General features: G+C 45.2%; 1 protein-coding gene across 2 annotated transcripts in view; it reads left to right on the forward strand.

Annotated features, from left to right (window-relative positions):
- The first annotated feature begins 1824 nt into the window (after positions 1–1824).
- CCDC175 (coiled-coil domain containing 175) overlaps positions 1825–25049 on the forward strand; it is a 34492-nt gene continuing 11267 nt past the window's right edge. Inside the window, exons 1-13 of one of the 2 annotated variants that reach the window (XM_083436055.1) lie at positions 1825–1962; positions 6729–6814; positions 7389–7500; positions 8638–8773; positions 9839–10067; positions 10362–10484; positions 12521–12630; positions 13680–13761; positions 14252–14388; positions 16874–16984; positions 18974–19045; positions 21520–21655; positions 23969–24100. In XM_083436055.1, the coding sequence (XP_083292181.1) occupies positions 1884–1962; positions 6729–6814; positions 7389–7500; positions 8638–8773; positions 9839–10067; positions 10362–10484; positions 12521–12630; positions 13680–13761; positions 14252–14388; positions 16874–16984; positions 18974–19045; positions 21520–21655; positions 23969–24100 (1545 nt within the window). In that variant the 5' untranslated portion in view covers positions 1825–1883. Of the gene's footprint in view, positions 1963–4900; positions 5058–6728; positions 6815–7388; positions 7501–8637; positions 8774–9838; positions 10068–10361; positions 10485–12520; positions 12631–13679; positions 13762–14251; positions 14389–16873; positions 16985–18973; positions 19046–21519; positions 21656–23968; positions 24101–25049 lie in introns of those variants that run through there. The other variant, XM_083436056.1, reaches the window with a different exon arrangement.

A 25049-nucleotide genomic window follows, 5' to 3' on the forward strand; every position in this document is an offset into this window, starting at 1 on the left:
GGAATATGCAGAGCTTGAGATATGCGTAGATAAGCACATCCTGAGTCCAGGTGATGAGAAGACAATGGTCCATGTATGCATGGTCTGCCACCTGGCTTTGCCCAGAGGAAAGGCTTGGCAGAGTGATTTGACAAGATTAGGGTCTTAACACCTTACTTGAGGGATTATGGAGGACAGGGAAGGTGTCATGGAGTTCTAGAGAAATTGAGCAAATTGGCATGTTGATTTTCTATGAATTTTATAGATTTTAGTCCCTTTTGTCATTGACAATTGGAAATAAATGGATATATTGTAGCGAAGGAGGTGAAGAAGACATGCCCCCCCTTCCGTATCAATATGTAGCTGGATTTGCACTGCACATGAAGAACTCATAGTGACTTCGCTTGAACTGTTATGGTTATAATAAACCAGAAATGTCCCGCTACTGACTTCTCCATTCTTCATATTGTCTGTTCATGGTGATTTGTGCACATGACATTTTAGGGTAGCCACCTGCAATTTCAATACTATTTCCACCTGCAGAAGTTTTAGAGTGGTCTTGCTGTTTCAGTGAATATCCTGTAACTTCTTTTCTGAATCCTGTAGCTTTTCAAACCACAATTGATCTTTTTTTTGGGGGGGTGGGGGAGGTTTCCCCACCTTTGTTGTGCTATAGTCCCTCCAGACAGCAATAATGTGGTAGCCTTGGGAGAGCACTGCAGAACAATTCAAAAAGCAGGATAACTCCACCGTCAAGTAGATGCTGCAGAATATATATATACCTGCAGTGAAACTCGAGTCTGGAGCAGCTCCGAGGTGGAAACACATCATGGAAAGTTGTATTTCAATTTTCATTTTTCATGGTTGTTGAGCATAATTCAAGAGGCGAGCAGCTCGGATGCTACATATTTTCGCATTTGTACACACAGAACCCCATGCACCAGCTCATGCTGCGTTGTTGCACTGTATTTTTGTAATTCAAGAAAATCTTTAATAAAAAATATATTTAAAAAGCTGAGAAAGAAGCTCGGGGGGGGGGAGCCACATATTGCAAGGAAAACATTGTGGAAAGGAGTCTTGCCTTGGGGCCAGAAGAGTCTGTAGGATAAACCACAAGTGTTTTTTTTTATCAAATAGTTTTGCCCTGCACAGGTAAAACGCCACGCATAGTTTCAGGACCTTTTCACATTGCTTTTAAACAAACCGCTTTGAGGGTTGATGTTTTTCTTTCTCTTTTTTCTCCTTTTTACAATCTGGCGGTGCATACATTTTATGAAACAAACAAATAATTTAAATTTCCTTTCCCCTTCTACGTCAGTCGTCATGTGAACTGAAAGGGGGGCGCTAATAATGATCAATTCATTGTACTTAGGATGTAATGATTAGTTAGACGTTATCATTAAACAGGGAAGGGAAGGTAGGCGCATTATTACACATGCAAGTGCACACGCCGTTTAGGGAAGTTTTTAATGCTTAATGTTTTAGCATGTTTTTAATAATCTGCTGGGAGCTGCCCAGAGTGGCTGGGGAAACCAGACAAATGGGCGGGGTATAAATAAATTATTATTATTATTACTATTATTATTATTAATTTTAAAAGGATCCCCCTTTTAAAAAATCAATGAAAGCCACAAACAAACAAAAAATAGGGAGAGCGGTTCTGTTCGTTGTTCTTCAAGCACGGGCAGAGCATTTGAAGCGTTTGCGGTGTTGCTGCCCGGCTCCTGCAAACAGCGCAGCTCCCTGCGCGCCTCCTCAGAGGCAAACCCCACCGGTTCCCATGGTTCTTGCTCCCAGGCAGGCAGGAAGGAAGGCGCGCGCAGGATCGCGGCCCGCGCACTAGGCCGCCGTTCGTCCCGTTGCCGTGGCAACCGCGCGGCGGCCTAGCCTGGCTTTCGGCCGCGATGGATCCCCGGCCTCCGCCCTGCACCCGACCCGAGTCCACGGCGGCAGCGACGGCTCTGGGCCACTTGGGCAGCGTGGGTGAGCTGTTTTCCCTCCTCCGCGCCGCGGGAGCAGTTTCCTTCACAGGGATCAGGGTTTTTTTTTGGGGGGGGGGGAGAATGAGGGGAACCCCCAATTTTGGCTTATTTTGGCGCACATCTGGTGCTGCTCTCTGAGCTGGAGTGGGGAGACATTATTCTTCCCCGCGTTCAGCCCACTATCTGTCTGTCTGTCTATCTATCTATCTATCTATCTATCTACCTTTATTAAATTTAGACCTCGCCATCGTTTAATCTGAACGCCGCCTTCCTATGGTTAGGGCGACTTGCCAGCCAGATGGGCGGGGTATAAATAAATTATTATTATTATTATTATTATTATTATTATTATTATTATTAAACATAGCAGAATTAGTCATAAACCATAAGTAGAATAATAGGAGTGTAGAATTGGCAGGGACCCTCCAGGATCATCTAGTCCAGCCCAATGCGCATCAAGAAGTGCCCAGTCATTATAGGGTTGCTGCGTTCAAAAAGTGAAAATCAAGATACAAAAATTCGCCGAAATCTACATGGGTTGCCATACACCCGGATTTTCGCAAACACTTCTGCAATTTCCCGCCTAGAGGGTTTCCGATGGCCGAATCCCAGCTATGTCTGGGAAATTCCAGACGTAGGGCAGCCCATGATTGAGAAATTTCCACATAAATCATAGAAATTGGAAGGGATCCTGAAAGTCTACTAGTCTGACCCCCCTGCAACGCAGGAATTTCAATGAAAGCATCCTTGACAGATGGCCACCCAACCTCTGTGCTTTGTGGTGTAAGAAAAATACAGAAGCTTAGCCCCTTTTTGATTGTCCTTTTCGCCCTTATTAGTCCTGCTTGCTGTTGTGTTTTTAAGAGCACTCTTGATGCAGAAAGTTAAATCGAGGGTGCTTTCCCACGTCCTGCTTACTGAGCGTTCATTGCAGGGAGGTTAGGTGAAGCTGACATGTTTTTATTGAGCCGTGTTTTTTTTAATTATTTGTTTGCAAGTGGAGAGATTAGATGAAGTTCCATAAATAAAGTGCCACCCGTGCCCCGCTTCATTTTTCCTTTTCACTTTGGGGAAGCAGGTTTGATGAGCCAGCTCTCCAAATCTGCTTTAATTGCCCAACCTAAATTTGCTGGAATGTGATTGAATCTCCCAGCCAAAAACAGAAACCATTTGGAACTGCCCTAAATCATCTGCATTTTTTACTTCCGTAGTAGGTAAAGCTTGCCTCAGACACATAGCAGTGAATTCAAGCTGCATCGCTAAACTTGCGTTTGGAGGTCTGCTACAACAAGCCCACTTCCTTCCAAAATTGGACCTTTTGCAATAAGGAAAGTGACAGAAAATGCTCAGTTGACCTCAGAATTATTCAAATTCACAAGCAAAGGAATATTTTTGATATGTCCTGATTTTCCCTGTGCACATTAACAAGGTGGTTATAATAATATTAAAACAACAAGCGCTCATAACTTTGAGAATCCAAATTTGTATTAAAAACATAATTAAAAACCTTAAGGGATAGTTATCTCCCCTCGGAATAAGACTGCTATTAATAACTATGCTATTAATAATAATGCTATTAAAAGAAGTACCACAATCTTGTTGCTAAACCCTGCCATTATTGCTCCAAAGTAAGTAAGAGTAATGCCAGCTGTAGAAAAACATCTTCGGGTACACAAATCTCACGTCCGGAGCATACCAAATCCAGATTAGAGGTCTGCTGTAGGAGGAATGGAATAGTTGATGATGCCGCTTCTGTGCAACAGATGCCAACAATTCGTAGTAGCTTTTAATTATAGCTAGTGGAGATTTCACCAGACTGGACTTTTCTGGGAATATGTTGCAAGGCTCATTTCAAAAGTTGGAGGCTGTGAATCTTTATGGTTGTTTTTGTTGTGTTTTCTTCTCACGAGAGAGACGAAATTGATTTCTGTCATTCAGAGCTACTTGGAAATACAGTGGTGCCTCGCAAGACGAAAATAATCCGTTCCGTGAGTCTCTTCGTCTAGCGGTTTTTTCGTCTTGCGAAGCAAGCCCATTAGCGGATTAGCGCTATTAGCGGTTTAGCGGCTATTAGCGGCTATTAAAGGTTTAAGGGATTAGCGGATTAGCTGCTAAAAGGCTATTAGCAGCTTAGCGCCTTAGAAAAAGGGGGTGGGGAGCGAAAAAACCCCTCAAGAATCGCTAGACATTTTCATCTTGCGAAGCAAGCCCATAGAGAAATTCGTCCTGCGAAGCACCTCTGAAAACAGAAAACCCTTTCATCTAGCGGGTTTTCCGTCTTGCGAGGCATTCGTCTTGCGGGGCACCATTGTATGTTGAACGCTGTTAGGATGATACCGCTGAAAAATGGAAGCTGGCTCAGGAAAGCTGATAGAAAGAACTTGCTAAATAGAGCTTGCAACACTTTGTACATGAATAACAAAGCCACCCTTTTGTCACCTATTCTAGGTTTGATAATCTAAGGTGGTGGGAATCTTGGACTGGCAGTATGATGGTGGAGCCCAGACATCTAAGGGCCAAACTATATATTCACTTAATTACACAGTGTGAGGTTTTTCTGTAAATAATTAAGAGCCCGGTTTTTAATGGGAAGGCAGGATAAGGAAACTGAAGACTTAAGCCTTCTTCACCCTGTGCTTTTCCTTCCCAGTAAGACTCAATCTCTCCTATGCTTGCAATTATTTAAGGAAATGATATGTGGCTGTATGCTGCATAATTATGTGAATTTAATTTTGGCCCTTTATTCTCTGCACTGCATTGCAGACGGAAAGAACGATGTCTCTGATCTCTGCTGCTCTGCAGCGCCATCACCACCAATGGCCAGAAGGTAGTATTGCAGCTCCCTCTCCATAAGGGAACTGCTGTTGTGTAGAATCATTAAGACTTTCATCTGGCCCTTTAAAGCTGCCGATTCTGGTTTACAGCTCCTCATTGACTGCCTTCTTCCTTTTGACTGTTTGCCTCTGGGCCACCAGCCCTGACAGTGAAATGTAAGGTATCAAAGAGTGTGCTGAATTGAACCTTTAGCAGATTATTGCAGTCAGTATAGCAGGAGATGACATAACATCACAAGACAGCTGTAAATCTTAAGTGCAGGTGAGTTCCCTTTTGATGCGCTCATTGGTACATAATATTTAGCTGACAAAAGAAAACTAAATCTGTTCCTTTCAGCTGATCTAATGCATAAATCTTGCAATCTACATCCTAGATTGCCACACTGTCTTCAAATTAGAACAGCATTTTTAATTAATGTCAGGACCCAGGTAACAGTCCAAGGCAGCACAATTTCAAGGCTCAGTAGCCAGATTATTTTTTCAAAAAACATGCCTTGGTTGGAAGAACCTTGAGTGCCAGCTAGATTGTACAATGTGACATTTATTTCATAGAATAGAATCATAGAATCATAGAGTTGGAAGAGACCACAAGGGCCATCGAGTCCAACCCCCTGCCAAGTATTTATATGGTATACTCAAAGGCCCGATGAACATTATCATTTATAGCTCTAACTGGTAATGCTACTTTGTGATTAACTCAAATAACATTTGGTTTATTATCTGTTGAGATGTAGTTTCTTTTTAACCAAGCAGAGTTCATGAGACCACTGAGGAAGACCAAGGTCAACATGATTTTGGCTGTTTATTCATATTTTTGCATGCTGTGTGATATTTAATGAGGCTCATTTGTCATGTTTATGAATATTAGATTTATTTATACTATTTGTGTTTGGATTTTAATTTTTTTGCTTTGGATACAGCTAGAGATCCATATTGTTCATTTGTAATTGGTACTATGTTACATCAACATTTTTTTGTATTATATTAGCTTGTTTATATTCTTTCATTATGCCTTTAGTTCATCAAGATTTACTTCCCTTTGGCATTACTTACCCCTGGAGAAATTACAGCTGGTGGTGGTTATTATTTTTAATTTAATAAAATGTATTATGTGCCCTTCACCAGCAGGTACCCCAGGTGGGTTACAACAGTATAAAATTCAGAATTGAAAACTGCTAAAACAGATTAAAGTCATAGGGATAGGGTTAGTTTAGAGAGAGCTGAGCCCAGGCTTGGACAAGACACTCAGCCAAAACTTAGCTTAGCTCAGCGTGCCAGCAAAATGGAAAGGCAGAAGTAAAGCAGCTGTAAGCTCCTTTCTGGGAGCCAACACACACACACATTCACACTATGACCAAGTTTGGATTAGTGGGACATGCAAGCCAGGCCAGTAGGGTTCTGAAATACAATTGGTTTCATCTTTGGCCCTCTTTAAGAGCCAATTGAAAACATTTTAATTCTCCTAGACTTTTAGTGGGGACTGATGGGGGATATTTTGCTGGGTGGAGCTGCTGTTGTAAAGCTGGGGATGGTTTTGGCATTTGCTGCTGGATATTGACAAGTAGGCATTGAATAATATTGCTGACTGCTATTTTATATCGTGTTTACTGTAAATTTGCAAATTGTTCAATTTAGTAATGTTTTGTTGTCCACTCTGGGATCATGAAAGAGATGAAGGGTGGGATATAATAATAAGTACCGTATTTTTTGCACCATAACACTCACTTTTTTCATCCTAAAAAGTAAGGGGAAATGTCTGTGCGTGTTATGGAGGGAATGCCTACGGGTAGCTTGCCTACGGATTTTCCTCCTCTAAAAACTACGTGTGTGTTATGGTCAGGTGCGTGTTATAGAGCGAAAAATATGGTAAATCTGAAAGCTGCAGCATATTACGAAGATCTAAGATTTTATTGTTTCCCCAAATTTTATTTAGAAAAACAGCTTCAGAACGAAGGGCTTGTGTTCAACAAGGAAACTGTGCAGCACTTTGAAGATGCTATTAAATCCATCAAGAAACTGGTAATGTCAGAACTTAAACAAGCAAAGCTTTGGGACACATAAAAAATAGGGAACTCTGCATTTCTCTGATTTCCAAACTTGAACCTGATCAAATGAGGTGCCTTGGATTTACAGCTGGTTATTTGGGATGCAGTCGGCTGCCTCCCTAGACCATTCTGCTGCTTTACTAGAATTTAACAATCAGAGAGGGTCTTTGCTAGTAGATCTTCAGTCTTCAAGAGCCATACATATACCTTGAAACTCACATTCTTTTCCATCCTACACCCAGGACATTGAGCACCTTGTGTCCAGGATACCTCTATTACTCTAGAGCAGGCATAATATTGCACACAGGACAGTACCATAGCTGTCAACTTTTCCCTTTTCTTGCGAGGAATCCTATTTGGAATAAGGGAATTTCCCTTAAAAAAGGGGAAACGTTGCCAGCTATGGACAGTACCATGATGAATGTGCTTTCCAGAGCTAGCGATCCTGGTTTCTGTATGTCTTCTCTCAAATAAAACTGGAGTGGTACTTAAATTAGTGCAGGGGTATCGTGCTGAATTTCATTTTTTGGCCATGTGTCCATTTCTAGGAAGAGGAGAGGAAACATACTATTGAACTGTGGGAAGAGGAGACCATCAAAAACAGCAATCTCCGTGTGCAAATCAAAGGGTTCCCAGAGCTTGTAATGAAGGAGTTTGAAGGTATTTCAGAGTCATGGGATAATAGCATGTAGCAGCAGACAGAATGTATTTGTAGCATGTATAACCATTCATTTAAAGCATGATTGATTGAACTTAGGTAGTTTAATTTAGTGGCAGAATTTAAACTTTGGACCACAGAAGATGGGATATTGTTTTTCTCAAGGGAGCAGGGACATGACAATAATAATAATACTTTAAGGAAAAAAGAAAGCTATTATCTGTGTACACACGCTCTCTTATATATCTGCTTCCCCTCCCTTCCCATAGATAAAGTGGCTGAAATAGCATAAATAAAATGATAAAACCAATATATATTATGAGTTCTAGTGTTAAAACTCTGCACATTTCTGGATCCCTGATATAGCCATCAGCGAATGCAAATAGGCTACATGAAATATTAGATCAGCAGGAGGTCTGTTGCAAAAAGTTCTTTTTCCGTTAGGCTTTGAATCACCTTGTTTTAAAAACTTACTGCTTCAGGGGGCAAAAAGAAGCGCAAAGAAATTTGTTGCATAATTATTACGGAGGATTAGTGCTGTGAGAAGAGCGGGATGCCCACAGAGGCAGCGTGCAAAGGACGTTGCGTTATCAATTGTGAAAGTTTTCCCTGTGCGTGGACTGTAATCCCTGTGGGATTCCTTGAAAAGAAGGGGTGGACCATGACTTCGGGGGGGGGGGGGCTGCCGCCCCAGGAACCTCATGCTGGAGAGGCAAAGGAATGTGTAGGCCTGTGTACATAGGGAAAAGCCATTGTATTGGCTTTAAGAGGGGAGGAGACAAGTTAACGGAGAAGAAGTCTGGGAGCCAGAGTTGGCCCTCCAGGCCACTCTATCACACTGGCACTGCTTTGCATTTTGAGTGGTTTTGCCTGGCTGGAATGTGCCCTTGAATTCAGGAATTGCATCTGACCCTGGGTTCTTTTCCCCAGGTGCACCTATCAATTGCCTCTCTTTAAATGTAGCTACCTGATCTCTTGGGAGTGTGTAGACTTCCTGATGTTGCTCTCATGGGATGAGTGTCAGAGCGGCTACACAAAGCCGGGAAGTCAGACAGAAACACCACTCAGGGAATTTTAATGATGTGTGTGTGTACATGGGCGTGTGTATTTGTAAGTCTGCCTTACATTTCTTGTTCCAGAACTTGTGGCTGCTGCTCAGCGCTATCGTTTTATCAAGATAAATGAGACTGAGACGTCCATAAACGAGATCTCCACTGCAATAGAATCGGCATATTCAAAGCAGACTGTCTCTAAAGACCAAAACGCTCACCTGTGGTAGGCATGATTTGTTCAACCAAAATCATAGCATTGGGAAATTGTCCAGCCTAAATTGTCCTGTGCTGAAAGTATCCCCGATAGGTGTCTTGAAAGCCCTCAAGAAAGGAGGTTCTATAACATGATTAGATAGCGTTGTTCCATCACAAAACTGCTATTAATAAGCTCTGTCTTAATGTTTAACCTAAAACTGCTGCTCTCTTATTTACACACATTGGGCGGTATGCAACTAAATAATTGTGCTTGTGCAAGGATTAGCACTAGAGAAATCGGATTTCCCACTCCTCCCCCTGCATGTACCTTGTGCTGTTCCCAAATCTGCTCCTTAGGGTTGGGAAAACCTTTAGAACAGTTTTAGGGTGAATGCTGGGTGTGGGTGGGTGAGAACGTTCCATTGCTCAAGGAGAATCCTTGCAGTGGGGTATTGTTTTGGTTGTTACTTTGCTTTTATGTTTTTATATTGCAAACCAGCCTGTGATCCTCAGATGAAGGGTGGTATAGAATTATTATTTTTTTAAAATGTGTGAACGGAAGATTCACTTTATTGCTACATTGCCTACAGCCCATTGGCTTGTGTCCAATGATGCTCACACAATTCCCTCTTCCCACTGCAACACCTTGTGTCCTTTGCAAAGCTACTCCTGGGGGTCAAGGGCCCCCCAGGAAAAGCCTGGGGTGAGGGGGTGGAGGTTTCACTGGGTGGAGGGGTGAAGTGAGGGGAATCAGGTGGCAGCTGCTTGCTCAGAGATCCATCATGTATCCCAGGACCTGTCTTTCCTGATGTTCCTAACCCTCAGGAGTGGCATCTTAGGGGGCTGCAGTGGGAAAGAAGAAGTAGCACATTCTCTTTGCTGAAGCATCCTTGCATGTATACTGCATTGGATACAGCTCTTTGTAGCCCTGCCTTATCCTCAATCAATAAGACTCTCTTGCCCTTTTCTGGGTTGCATAGCATAAGATAAAGTTGCAATAAGGTGATGGCAAGTGATGGTACGTTTCTGCTGTTCTCTGTCACCATGAAGCAAACTTGATGTCTCAACACATCCCATGCCATTCTTTTGACAGCGAGGAGGAATTGGAGTTGTGGGCTGAGCACGAAGAAGCTGTTGAATTGTTGAACGAGACGATGGAAGCGAAACATAAGGTCAACATTGAGATAAATGAGCTTCACAATTTGAAAAAATATGAGGAGGAAGAAATTGGCAGGCAAGAAAGTGCCATCCAAGAGCTGAAGCAAATAATGGCTCAAGAGGCCTCTGAGTTTAAAACAAAGCAAGAGTGGCTATATGCGCAGGTATGTTTTCTGGAATTGCAGTTCCATAAAGAGGCGCTGCCTTGCTCGGACAGCATCAGACATTGGGCTGTCTGGTCCAGTATTAGCACAGCTGTCCACAGAATCAAACAGGTACCTGGGTTACCTTAAACAGGCGATGCCTGGGCAGTTTGTGAAAAGCACCTTACAATTTAAGGATGATTCCTCTGAGTGTTAACAAATCAATAGCAAGCTGGTCTGCTTTTATTTAGAATACGAAAGATCCATCTCCCCCTTCCCCTTGCTCTGCTTATATTAAAGTTGTTCTGACTGTAGATTGAAGAAATCAAAAGTAGGCTTGCGGCCAAGAAGATTGAAGGCGCACAGAAGAAGGAAGAATATGTAGAATTGTATAATGTATGGAGAGATATGCAGATGGAAATTGCTGAGCTTCAGAAGGTAAAAGAAATGATGTATTTGGGTAATGAGCTATTTGGTAAACGAAGCATAATCTAATCACCGTATTTTTCGCTCTATAAGACGCACCAGACCATAAAACGCACCCAGTTTTTGGAGGAGGAAAACAAGAAAAAAAAATATGCTCAATCTCAGAAGCCAGAACAGCAAGAGGGATTGCTGCACAGCGATCCCTCTTACTGTTCTGGCCTCTGGGATAGCTGCGCAGCCTGCATTTGCTCCATAAGATGCACACACATTTCCCCTTACTTTTTAGGAGGGAAAAAGTGAGTCTTATAGAGCAAAAAATACGGTACTTGACAGAATGGGGGACAGGCAGAAATGATCCAGTGAGCGCTTGATTTTAGAATGAATTGGGGTAGCACACAGGAGCACTGCCTGGTGGATTGGCATCCTAGTAAATTGGGAACCGAGCTCCTAATATCGTTGTGGGCTTTGGCATCGGATCGCCAATGTTTTGGACATAGCCCTTCAAATCTTGTCTTAAGGTGATAGGCAGAGCAGCCACATGTTTTCCTACTCGATCCCTCCCTGTTGTTCAGAATCTGCTTCACTTGCTGCGGCAAGCAGGACTGCAGGTGGTGGATCACAGGGCTGCAAAGGGATGGGCAGGGAAAGCTCTGAGCTTTAAAGGCTTTGTGCAGTGGCCAGGATCTCAGGTGGCCTCCCAATCTGTTCTTGAACACAATGTACAGTAGTGCCCCGCAATACGAATGCCTCGGAAGACGAAAAACTCACAAGAAGAAAGAGTTTTCCGTTTTCTGAGGTGCTTCGCAAGATGGATTTCCCTATGGGCTTGCTTCACAAGACGAAACATCTTGCGCCTTTTTTTTTTTAAACCACCAATGCATTCCTATGGGAAACCGTCAATACACATTGGTGCTTCGCAAGACGAAAAAACTCGTAGAACGAAAAAACTCGCAGAACGAATTAATTTCGTCTTGCGGGGCACCACTGTACTTGAAAGTTGTGGAATCGAGCTGTGAGAAGGTGGACTTTAGGGGAGGAGTAGTTTGCCCACCTTTGGTCCCCATCCTGCACTCAGCTCTCACCTATGGCTCCTAGAAGCTGTCAGCATGCAACAGTGGCCACACCTCAGGAAATGGCTTTGACTGGCCGGCTAAACCAGGTGAGGGTAGTCAATGGGTCTCAAACCTTCATTGAATTAGGGACTTCCCTGCATGTGAAGACAGGCTCCTGCAGATTGAGCGGACGAGACCAATAGTGGGTCCAACGGTCAAGAAGGCGGTTTCCGCATGTGCTGTAGAGGGAAGTGAGGGGCAGGTGGGGCTTGTCAACCTGGGAAGGGAGCCCATTTAGGAGAAGGAAAACTGTGATCCAGAGTGGAGTCTCTACAATGGTTGGGTGGCACTTTGTACTCCTCCTTCTGGCAACTCTTGTAGCCAAGCTGGTGCCAGACGTAGTGCTCTGCTTTCCTTTGGACCACATCAGCGAGGCTGAAAAGGGGGGGGGGGTGTCCCAGGACCTCCATCCATACTGCCCAGGTTTGCCCCCTGCAAAGGTCGCTTCAGTGCTGCTAATGCAGTGATTTGACTTCACCCCTAGAGGCAAACTTCATTGTCTCTTGAGACAGAGCGATGCCAGCAACGAAAAGGTTGGCCAGTCAATTTACAATATTTGCCTGATCAGGAAGAACTTTCTGATGCTAAGAGCTGTTTGACAGTAGAACAGTTTCCTTCTGAAAGTGGTACATGGTACACGCTCCTTCCTTGGAGGTTTTCAAGCAGAGGTTGGGTGGCCATATGTCATGGATGCTTTAGTTGAGATTCCTGCATTGCAGGGGGTTGGACCTCAGGGTCCCTTCAATCTCTACAGTTAATATGCTAAAAAATGCTAAAACCACCCTGAGCTTGTTTGGATTGCAACCATAATTCCAAATACAAATCTAAATAATCAGGCTGTTCATGCCTGAAGAGAAGCACATCTCTCTTAAAGCAAGGACACAATGCTTTAATAGGAGTGTTAGCAGTTCTGAATTTTACTTTTGCATTTGGTAGCTCCACAGTTCTCAGAGGGATGAGCTATCAGAACTCTTCAAGAACATCAGACAACTAATTAAAACATATGAAGCGAAAAAGGCAGAGAAGGAGGATCTCATCAAAAAAAAGTAAGCAATTTTTTTACATTTTTATACGATTTTTTAAAATGTGAAATTTATCTATTTATTTTAAAAGGCCAAACAATTGCTCTGGTATGAAACAAGATGTGCTGCATTTATTATTTTCCCAATCCATAGGTTTCAAGGCAGAACAGAAGCTGCTTTATTCTACCAGATCAGACTATACATGCATCCTGGTCAGCGCTTTCTGCATTGACTAGTGACAGCTGTCCAGGATTTCAGATGGAGAAAGGCCTTTCTCATGACGTGTTCCCTGCTCCTTTTTAACAGGAAATCCCAGAGGCTGAACCTTCAAGCTGAGCCTGCATTCGGCTGATGAGCTCCAGCACCTCTTTTGTGCAAGTGGGTGGGGTTCAATAACAATAATAACCATTCACATTAAAGTGGGGTGCAGAGTGGGGAGACAAAGGACCATGCTGCATAGGGAAGCGAGGGAAGGTTAGGCTGCAGCCCTGGGCATAAGCTCCATTAAAAACAAGAGGACTTATTTCTAGTGAGTAAGCACATATAGGATTGCTCTGTTCTTCTTCTTCTTTGGAGATCACTTGTAGCCAAGTAAGATTGCCTTCCATGAACACAGTCTTAACAGTGAGTCTGTAAGTGACTGTGGAGGCCAATTCTAGATCCACACATCCTTCCACAGTGGGGACACAGTGGCAGAAGTTGATCACGATGAGGGTTTGCCAAATGTGCCTTCCTCTTAGCATGTTTCTCCCTTCTTGAGTTTGAGTGTCTTCAAAGCCCATGACGCCTTTGGTCAAGGCTGTTCTCCAATTGGAGCGCCCGCAGGCCAGTGTTTCCCAGTAGTCGGCTTCGCTCACAAGCCCACTCACCACGACAAGGTGATGATCCAGCGAGTATGATTGCTCTGTTAGTCTTCCAGCTGCAAGGCCAATACCTGACTCTCATTTTTACGTATTGCTAATAATTCTGATACTGCAGTGCTCTTAAAATGGCAGCATGCAACATCCAACGGATGGCAGTTCCTTCCTTTGCACAGAAATAGCTTGTCTTAATTATTCAACGTTATTCTTCAGGTCTGATCTTACACATGAGGCAGCTAAAATGGGTACAGACTTCGATCAGGAAGCAGAAGCGCTGCAACAACGGATAAAGGAGGTATGAAGACAAGGATATGTATCCTTTGACAAGCTGTTCTCCTGACTCGAGAAATATTATAAAGCGGGGACTATTGGCCCCAGTCCAACAGTGTGCACTCTTCATGTGCACAGTTCCCTTTTTAAAAGGGCTCTAGCTGTGCTGATTGATTTGCAGGGCTGGGGAGGGATTAAGTCCAGATTTTGTTCCACCCTCGAAGCAACTGCGGTGGCGTAATAGCGGCTTCTTTCACAGGTAGACAAAACCCCGGCTACTGACTTGAGCTAGAGAATTGCCACGCAGGTCCCCGTTTGCCAAGGGATTTCTCCTAACTCCCAGGCATAGCTGTCAGTCCCATTATTTCATTCAATTAAATCATAGATTGGCCACATTGAGAACTGGAGTCGATGAGGTTTCGGTCTATTTTTATGTTCTGTGGTCCTCTGAAAGTGTAACTTTTTGACAACGATTTTGTTCAGTAAAATTAACCAGCACTGCAATTTGTTTCTAGGCTGAAGAGAAGCTGGAAACGATTATGCGAGCCTATAGAAAGCTAAAAAACGAAAACGATGCTCTCAGCACACAGTTTAATATTTTATCTGAAGAGGAAGATCAGGCCTGTGCTCTAAGAGACCAGCTTGCGGAAGAGTACAGTGACTTTTAGTGACTTGTTGAATGCAACTAGAAGTACAAGATTCTATTGTAGTGCTCCATGATAAGGAACCCAGCTCTTTGAATGAGATTTCTTCTGTGGAGAAGAAAACTCTCTATAGTGCATTGAATTACACTTCACTTAAGAACGTGTAAATCAAATGCAAGGGCAGAGATTGTTAAAAGTTCAAAAGTGGTCCTTTAATACAGTTTGTAAGTCGCTATAGGGATGTCTTATGTGATTTGGGCAGAGATGTCCTCCTAGTTCCCATGCCCTACTGTTAATGAGTATGTAACTAAGCCGAAGCATGTGAAATTGAAACAACTGTAAATTGCTTCTGTATTTACCCCTGCCTCCATTTCTCCCCATGTCAAATTTTGGAGCAGGGACGTACTCTCTTGTACTCCGTAAAGCACCTCGCCCCCTGAAGCTAGTCGTCACCATTAATTTCAGTGGGGATAGCTGAATACAACCCACTGAAATCAAATAAAGCTTTCAGGGTGGACTGCTTGTAAATGAATAGGTTTGCAGGAGATTTGTTCTCTGAAGCAGAATTCTGGCCAGTTTCAAACTACCCATTCCCAAGTGCTGATGGTTGCTAGCCCAGGCTGGCTAATGGGGTTGTCACAGAAAACAGAGCCATTGTGCCACCACAATAATAAACCCCTGAAGCAGGAACTGAGGTACTACTACTACACTACTACTACTACTACTACTAATAAATTTTATTATTTTAATGCTGCTCATCTGATTGGCTTGCCCCAGTCACTCTGGGAGGCTCCCAACAGAATATTAAAAAGACAAGAAAGCATCAAAGATTAGAAACATCCCTATATAGGGCTGCCTTCAGATGTTTTCTAAAAATCTGATAGTTGTTTATTTCCTTGACATCTGATGGGAGGGCGTTCCACAGAGTGGGTGCCACTACTGAGAAGGCCCTCTGCCTGGTTCCCTGTAGCTTTGCTTCTCGCAGTGAGGGAACAGCCAGAAAACCCTTGAAGCTGGACTTTAGTGTCCAGGCTGGATGATGTGGGTGGAGATGCTCCTTCAGCTATCTAAGGCCAAGGCCGTTTAGGGCTTTAAAGGTCAGCACCAACACTCTGAATTGTGTTTGGAAATGTACTGAGAGCCCAGTGTAGATCCTTTAGGATCGGTGTTATATGGTCTCAGCCACCACTCCCAGCCACCAATCTAGTAATTGCATTACCACCATATGTAATGGGTTGATCCTACTAAATTAGGGGTGTGGCGCCTCATACTTGGGGTTCTCAGGCCTTAAAGTGCAGCTTCCATAGCTTTTCCCAGTTGGTTCTCCTGCCCCAGGCCTGTTGTGTGATTTTGCCTGGCTGCAATATGTCCCTGAACTGAGATCATGCCTCCTGCTTGCCTGGGAGGAAAGAGGCATGTGTTAGAAAAACCTGTGACCTTTGCATGCCTACTATTTAAAAGTCATATTGTTACTCCATTCCCTTCTGCCTCCAGCCCTGCTTGCCACCAGCATGCAGACCCTAGACTGTTGCCTGTGAGTCAGTGTATTCCTTGAGCTGGAAGAAAGTTCCTCACCCATGTCCGGAATTTGTGGCTGCTTCTGGCCTCCTCTCTGCAGTCCCATAAGGGGAAGTGCATTTCAGAACATCCCGTGTGAATTAGGCAGAAATGCCCTTTGAAGTCATTGGACACCAATGTAATTGGAATCCTGTGTGAGCCAGTGTGGTGTAGTGGTTAAGAGCGGTAGTCACGTAATCTGGGTAACCGGGTTCGCGTCTCCGCTCCTCCACATGCAGCTGCTGGGTGACCTTGGGCCAGTCACAGTCTCTCAGCCCCACTCACCTCACAGAGTGTTTGTTGTGGGGGAGGAAGGGAAAGGAGAATGTTAGCCGCTTTGAGACTCCTTAAAGGGAGTGAAAGGCGGGATATCAAATCCAAACTCTTCTTCTTCTTCTCTTCTGTGGCATGTCTGGTGCTGTAATTTCACCATAGGTTAAAAATGGTGTTTGGGGGGGAAAGCATTATTATTATTATTAGAATTTATTTACTGCCCTATACCCAGAGGTCTCAGGGCGGTTCAGGCCTTCCTTTGTTCTCATCATCCTTATGTAAACAAACTAGTCTTGAACCCGTCTCCTGAGTATATTTTATTATGGTTATTATTATGAGCTAGGGTAGCTCAGTTGGTAGAGTATGAGCCCCATTTTGGGCAAAGGTTGCCTGCATTGCAGATGGTTGCACTCAAAGACCCTTGCAGTCCCTTCCAGCTCTACAATTCTACGATGCTATTATCATGGCTTGGGAATTCTAGGAATTGACCAGCTCTTAACTATCTTGATTGTCCTGCATCATATTTTCATATGTTGTAAAACTGCCCCCCCCAAAAAAAATATTTTTTTAAAGTAATCTTTTAATGAAGAGAAATAAATATCTAAAATAAATTGCACATGACCAGATCTGTAACTGGCTCTTCCCTTGCCCTTCCCTTGATAGATTTGAGAAGTTGTCCAACAAGCTCACCGAAAAGCTTGACCTCGTAGCAAAGCGCTTGGTGGAGTTGAGAGACCTGGACGAGGAGACGGATCGCCTGCAGAACCTCTATGAGTAAGTTCCATTCTGAGTGCTTACCTGTTCATAGACCATCAGTGGCTGCTGACCCTGATATAAATGCTCCACATCTAGTGCGGAAGGCATCACGCCTCCGAATAACGGTTGCTTGGAATTGCAAGCGCTGGGAGCGCCGTCTCATTCAGGTCTTGCTTGCGGGTTTCCTAGAGGCATCTGGTTGGCCAGTGGTGTAGCGTCAGGTGCTGGTGCCCGGGGCGGGGTAAGTGTGGCGCCCCCGGTGGACTAGGCAACCTAGTGGTGCTGGGCTGCCGAGCAAGGAACTTACTCGCAAGCCAGAGCCCAGCAGAGGAGAGAGACAGAGATTCTGCCACTGCCTCTCATTCTCGCCTGCCCCTGGTTCAGGTCATAGAATCATAGAATCATAGAATCATAGAGTTGGAAGAGACCACAAGGGTCATCGAGTCCAACCCCCTGCCAAGCAGGAAACACCATCAGAGCACTCCTGACATATGGTTGTCAAGCCTCTGCTTAAAGATCTCCAAAGAAGGAGACTCCACCACACTCCTTGGCAGCAAATTCCACTGTCGAACAGCTCTTACTGTCAGGAAGTTCTTTTCCTAATGTTTAGGTGGAATCTTCTTTCTTGTAGTTTGGATCCATTGCTCCGTGTCCGCTTCTCTGGAGCAGCAGAAAACAACCTTTCTCCCTCCTCTATGTGACATCCTTTTATATATTTGAACATGGCTATCATATCACCCCTTAACCTCCTCTTCTCCAGGCTAAACATGCCCAGCTCCCTTAGCCGATCCTCATAAGGCATTGTTTCCAGGCCTTTGACCATTTTGGTTGCCCTCCTCTGTACACGTTCCAGTTTGTCAGTGTCCTTCTTGAACTGTGGTGCCCAGAACTGGACACAGTACTCCAGGTGAGGTCTGACCAGAGCAGAATACAGTGGCACTATAACTTCCCTTGATCTAGATGCTATACTCCTATTGATGCAGCCCAGAATTGCATTGGCTTTTTTAGCTGCCGCGTCACACTGTTGGCTCATGTTAAGTTTGTGGTCAACCAAGACTCCTAGATCCTTTTCACATGTACTGCTCTCAAGCCAGGTGTCACCCATCTTGTATTTGTGCCTCTCATTTTTTTTGCCCAAGTGCAATACTTTACATTTCTCCCTGTTAAAATTCATCTTGTTTGTTTTGGCCCAGTTCTCTAATCTGTCAAGGTCGTTTTGAAGTGTGATCCTGTCTTCTGGGGTGTTAGCCACCCCTCCCAGTTTGGTGTCATCTGCAAATTTGATCAGGATGCCCTTGAGTCCATCATCCAAGTCGTTGATAAAGATGTTGAATAAGACCGGGCCCAAGACAGAACCCTGTGGCACCCCACTAGTCACTCTTCTCCAGGATGAAGAGGACCTGGTCTGACCTGGGAGTGGAGCTCCAGCAGGGTGGCACTGGGTTGTTGCGCGAGGAACCTCCTTGGCACCAGAGCCCAGCGGAGGAGAGGCGCCTGGGGGTGGGGCACGCTAGGACATCCCTTCACTGGTCTTGAGAAGGAGACACAGCTGCTACCTCAGCCCCAAAGGCCCGGCCGGGGCATGGCTTCTCTCTCTGTGGCTCTGGACTAGAGGAGGAACCTGTCATGGGGGCGCAACCAGGCGGCCCCTAAAAAATGTGCCCAGGGTAATGCTCTCGGCCCCGCCCACACTAGGCCTCTGTGGTTGGCCACCGTGAGAATGGGATGCTGGACTAAATGGATGTTTGGCCTGATCTACATCCCAGATTACTGCACAGTAGGCACCTCTTAAGGGCCCTAATATTGTTTTAGTCTTGCAAGAAAATTACAACCGAGCCTCCTTAGTTCAATGTTATCCCACTAGATTGCGCACATGAGGGGACCCCTGAGATTTTGACTGCCTAGGGCCACTATGACTGCTTGGTGGTAGTAGCTGGAGAATGCTACTCCGCTTTGGGAGGAGATCATAGAAAAATTGATTATTCAGTGTCACGCTTCTCGTTTCAGGTCCTCACAGACCGGCTATAGCAGAGAGCTAGGAAGTTTAGAGGTAACATTAAACAAAGAAGCTGAGAGAAGGTAAAATATTATCTGAAAGTAAAATATTGCACTAAAGACTTTCAGGACGTTTGTGTCAGATTCATAAACATACATGTGCAATTCCCTTGATGCTGCCAAATAAATGTTGTTAGGGTGGAACCTCTGGTTACGTCTCGTCCTCCTTACGAACGCTTCGGGTAATGAGCTCCGCTAACCTGGACGTAGTTGCTCCTGGTAGCGAACTTTATCCCGGGATGCGAGTGGAATTCGTGTGGCAGCAGCGCGGTGGCTGCGGGAGGCCCCATTAGCTAAAGCGCACCTCAGGTTAAGAATGGACCTCCGGAACGAATTAAGTTTGTAACCGGAGGTACCACTGTATTTAGGTCTGGATATCAAACTACCTGTCAGGGAACGGCCATCAGAGCTGGAGGCGGAGAGGAGGCTCCAGAGGGATGGCGGAGAGGGTCCCAGTAGGAGGAGGGATAGCCCATCCGCTGGGGAAGGAAATCAGCGTAACACCAGTGGAGAAGGGGGGCAGATGGGGGAATCGGAGAGGTGGCTCCAGGACTCTTCGCAGGAGACCAGCGGAGAGGGCACGAGTACTCCGTTGCCCACACCCACTTTGCGCAGAAGACTTCCACGCAGGCAAAGTAGGAGGAGACTGGGCGTCAAACAGCTTCTATGCTGGAAGAGGTTCAAGAAACGCCCACTGACGGATTCTGCCAGCGACTGAGGCAGCCACGGAACTTGAGGCTGTCCAGACAGAAAGGGTTCAACCAGGCAACCTAGCCAGGAGTAATGGCAACTTACGCACGAGCAACCCCTAGAACCATTACAGCAATCTTCTCCACTGGTGTTACGCTGATTTCCTTCCCCAGCGGATGGGCTACCTCTCTCCCTACTGGGACCCTCTCCGCCATCCCTCTGGAGCCTCCTCTCCGCCTCCAGCTCCGATGGCAGTTCCCTGACACTACCCTTTCCCAATTCATAGAATTGTGTAATGTAAACACAGGTACAGGTGCTAGATTTTCTGTGCCTATTGGGTCAGGCTTTGTTTTCTTTTTCTCCCAGTCAGCCTTAGCCCCACCAAACCTACAAGCACACCTTTGCCAAGGTGCAAAATCCCCTGTGCAACTTGCAGAATTTGAACCACTGAGGATCACAGAATTCTCCATTAGCCAAATGGAAATCCTGGTCAGAAATGGAAAAGTGCAGTTGATTTAAGGCAGTGGCTATGCAGAAGGCTTAATAATTGCAAGAACACTTAGAATATAGATTGGGAACCTCTGCCTTGGTCAGACCACACCTGGAAAACTGTTCTGATTTAAGAGCAATATTGAGAAGCTGGAAGGTGTGCAGAGGAGGGCAAGCAAGATGATCAGCGGTCTTGGAAATCAAGATTTATGATGAATGGTTGAGGGAGTTGGGGATGTTTAGCCTGGAAAAGAGGAGACTGAAAGGAGATAGGATAGCCATATTCAAATAACTCAAGGACTGCCCCATGGAAGATGGAGCAAGTTTGTTTTCTTCTGCTCCGGAGGGTAGGACTCCAGCCAGTGGATTCAAGTTACAAGAAAGGAGATTCTGACATCAGGAAGAACTTTCTGTCACACACTCTCCCATAGGAGCCATTTTGTGACTGGCACCCCCAGCACTCCCCCCAAATTCAGAATGTCCCCACTCGCCCAACAAGTTTGGCATCCCCTGTATAGAGATCTTTCTCAGCCTGCATACTATTGCTTGTTGTTTGCCTCCTTGGGCTCCTTTGGGAGGAAGGGCAGTATATATATTTAAGCACAAGTAAATTCATTAGACTAAATTAGTGCTCTCTTTTTCTGGAAAGCTTTCTCTGTTCCAAATATCCTGTTCTTTTCTGGGACTGTGGCGGTTGTTTTTTTAAAAAATGATGAAACATTGGAGATACCTTTCAAAACTTTCTCTTCAGCTGCTTTATTTTAAGAAATAACTCTTGATCTCCGAGTTACCATGTGCGAAGAAGCACTTTGAACATTTGCAACTGCTGTGTTGTTGTTACCGTTACCATTATCAGCATCAGGAGATCCTTTGTACAAGAAAGGTGACTGAACCAGTGGCGTAGCGTGGGTTGTCAGCACCCGGGGCAAGGCAAGTAATTTGCGCCCCCTAACCTGGGGCAAGGCAAGTAATTTGCGCCCCCCCCCCCCGCTGCACTGTCCCTCCCTCCCCCAGATAGTCCCTCGCTCTCTCTCCGCACCGCACCGCACGCCTGGCACCCTCCCCTCCACAGTGGGCGGCGACCCGGCGGCTCGGATCGGATTCGCACAGCCAGCACTGCAGTGAGAGAGAGTGAGTGAGCCAGGTAGGGGCAGAGAGCTGCGAGTGCAAGCGCCCCCCCCCCGATGTTGCGCCCGGTGCGGCCGGCCCCCCCTGCACCCCCCACGCTACGCCACTGGACTGAACCCAACATCACTGTTCTAATTGACTGTTCTGTTTAACACTGTGATGGCTAATATGTGTGGCTCTCTTCCTGCCAGAGAAACCCTTCAGAACCAACTTGCTGAAATCACAGCCAAGTTTGAGAAAGTTATGAATGATCAGGAAGAGTTACTGATCACTTCAAAGGAAAAGTCAGACGCTGGTAAAATGCACCTTAATACCTTAATAAAGCAGGTATGATACTGGCTTGGACTGGCTTGATGCAACGGAATGGTGGGTGGCACCAGCTGGGGAACCCCCAAAGGTCAAAGGCTCAGAGCCCAGGGGGTGGTGTTGGAACTACAGTGAGTGGTCGGAAAGGGAAGACTGGGAGGAGGAGGTGTCTGAAGCTGAAGGGGTGACAGGGCTTGGTGAACAGGAGGAGTCTGTGGCAGAGAGAAGTCCAGGATCAGAAGCTGAAGCAGGGGAGGAGGGAGGCCAAGAGGCAGAGATGAGTTAGGCTGATGCAAGTTTCCCAGGACCAGGAGAGGCGTGAAGCAGGAGGAGCAAAGACAGACTTGCCAGTGGAGTCTCAGATTGCTTGGGAAGGACCCAGGAGAGGAGAAGCCTTAAGCAGCTGTGGGAAGGTGGGGACATTCAGTCTCCACAACTGCCTCATAGAGGCAAGATCTACCAAAAAGAGTTGCTGTGTTCATAAGGCCTGGCACTCCTGAGCATACTTTGTTCCTTCTGGTAAAGAGTTAACTCCACTTAACTGGTGTGATTTATTGCTGACCTGCTCCTGTCAGATACCCACTACGTGCCTGAAACGAAATCACAGGGCCACGTGCATTTTCTGCAGGTGAAATGAAACCTGGAATATAGCAGGGTTTCATAACCTAGACTCCTAGACTTGTGCTCTCCCTGGTTAACATTTAAATACACACATCCTCCATCAGGTCCCCCACCCCACTATTTCACAGGAATGGTAATTATCACTTCCACTCAGCATTTTATTTTAGTGTATTTTTGGTCTTTGTTGGAAGCCTCCCAGAGTGGCTGGGGAAACCCCCCAGATGGGCAGGGTACAAATAATAAATTATTATTATTTCTATTATTATTATTTCTATTATTATTATTTCTATTATTATTATTATTATTATTATTATTATTATTATTATTATTATTATTATTTATTTCTATTATTATTATTATTATTATTATTATTATTTGGGGTGCATTGATTCCTCACAGAAACGTGCAGTATATCTGTGCTATATTTCCCAGGAGTCTTTATTTCAAGCCATTTCAAATACTCTAGTTTAGCGACATTGTCAGTGGGTTCAGCTTAGCTGCAAAACATCCTAAGTGTAGACTGTTCATGCTTTCTACATATGTACATATGGCATATGGTGCGAAAGTCACCCTGGAGAGCCACCACCAATCAGTGCAAACTATAGTGAGCTAGACAGACCCAATGGTTTGACTCAGTATTCAACAGCTTCCTAGACTGTGCACAGGTTAAAGACAGGACCACCCATGCTCAAATATTTACAATCTTAAAGGCACGGCACAAAAGGAAAAAGGGATAGGGCAGGAAGAGGGAAATAAACTCAAGGACCAGTCCTTAAGTTACATTGTCCTTACAATGGGCAGCTGGAATGGAAACAGTTCATAGAATCCTGCAATGCAGGAATCTCAGCTAAAGCATCCATGACAGATGGCCATCCAACCTCTGTTTAAAAACCGCCAAGGAAGGAGAGTCCACCACCTCTTGTGGGAGTCTGCTCTGCTGCTGAACTGCTCTTACTGTCAAAGTTTTTTCGAATGTTTAGTTGGAATCTCCTTTCTTGTAAATTGAAGCCGTTGGTTCGAGAAAACAAGCATGCTTAGGGATGGGAGGAGCCAAAGTCCTCACTCAGCCCCAGCTGTGGAGCAGAGCCTGCTTTCTCATCAATTCTTCCATAGAAATTGATTGAAATTGCCAGTCAAAACTGCATCATGCTTAGAGCCAGACTAGATGTGTGTCGCGAATTCCTCGCGACACACCTAAGGAGTCTGTAGAGACTGATAAGCTGACTCTGGAATACGTTACTGGACGGTTGTATGCAGAGGAGGACAGGCGTGCAGAGTGAAAGATGACCTCAGCCCAGCAGAACCACCACAGTTACTGTTGAACAGGCTTTCCTTTTTAAAACAGGTGATAGCCAATCACATTAATCACACTCCTGCTGAGTCACTCTGACCCAGCACTTCACAGAGTATTGCATCATCCTGTTGAAGCCTGCAGACTTACTCAGTATCCTGCGAATCCCAACAATGTGATGGCACCAGATCTGTGAGTTAGGTGCTCACCTCCCATGTGTCTTTTTCCTCTTTTAAATAGGGCTCTCCTCTCCCCCCCCCAAACACACACTTCTTACATATGGGCAGCTTCCAACAGAATATACAAGAATATACAGAAGCCCAGAGATCCCTTTCAGTCTGGTCAAATTGTGCCTCCCAGTCTCTTGAGGGCCAAGAATAGCAGAAATGATCCCCGCCCTTGCTTTTATTCCCTGTGACTAGAATGAAGAAAGCACGGTAGAACTATTGAGGACCCAAGACATGGCCAAGCAACTTGCCAGCAAACTGCTTAAAAGGCAAGGTTACTACAAAAAACGTGATGCCAAAGTGGAAGCGGAAATCACTAAACTTGAGGCAAGAGAGCCATCTTTTTGTTATGTGGCATAAATGTATTGTATGTAAGTCTCCAACTCCCGTTATCCCCAACCAGCATATTCATGGGCTGGGATGGTGGCATCTAGTGGGTAACATGTTCCCTTTCTGTGATTTAGTGCTGAGACCAGAGAGGACAGATCTCTGTGCCCGACATAGTATGATGTCAGATGACTGACATCATGGGTGTGTTTTCCGAGCCAAATTCAGAGGTTTAGTGGGCCCAATTAGGCCTGCAGGGCAGAGATTCTCCCAACTTTAGAGGTTCCAAGTGTAGCCCATAGAGTCTCCACCATACTCAGCACCAGATACTGACCTGTTGAGGACATGGCTTTGGTAGGGTTAAGGGCCCTTCTGCTACGGCATGCCTCAACACCACCCATTCCATATAAATTACTGCTGCACGTGTGAGGGGGTCAGAAGAAGTGTGCTAAACTTGCAGCCAGGAAGGAATATTGGCCTCTGGTCTGTAGCAAAGATGCATGAGCATCAAGATGATGGGAGATGCCTGACTGGGCATGGAGGGCAAGCAGTGGTCTGTGGGAAGGAGGCTCAGCTGGAGATGCAGGGGAGGGGTGTTCAGTCCTAGGGAGGGGAGGGGCTGTGTGGGCAGATGTCCTGCTGAGGTTGGGTCACAATGGGATGGATGGATGGATAGATAGACAGATAGAGTGGCTTCCCTACCAGTTCTTTCCTTCATCAAAGCTGGTGCAAAAATATATACCCATGACCTCTGGTCATCTAGCAGTTGGAAAGTTTGGCCCAGCAACCCATCTTAATATGTCACTATTGCTTGCCTTGTTAGCATCTGTTTGTCTCAAGAGACAATGGAGTGTGCCTCCAAGGGTGAAGTCAGACTGCTGTGTTTGCAGCACCAAAGTGACCACCCCGGGGCACAGTGTGTATGGAGGTCCTGGGCTTCCCAGACTAC

This window comes from Podarcis tiliguerta (genome assembly GCF_965153285.1).
Source record: "Podarcis tiliguerta genome assembly, chromosome: 1".
Taxonomy (NCBI): Eukaryota; Metazoa; Chordata; class Lepidosauria; order Squamata; family Lacertidae; genus Podarcis; species Podarcis tiliguerta.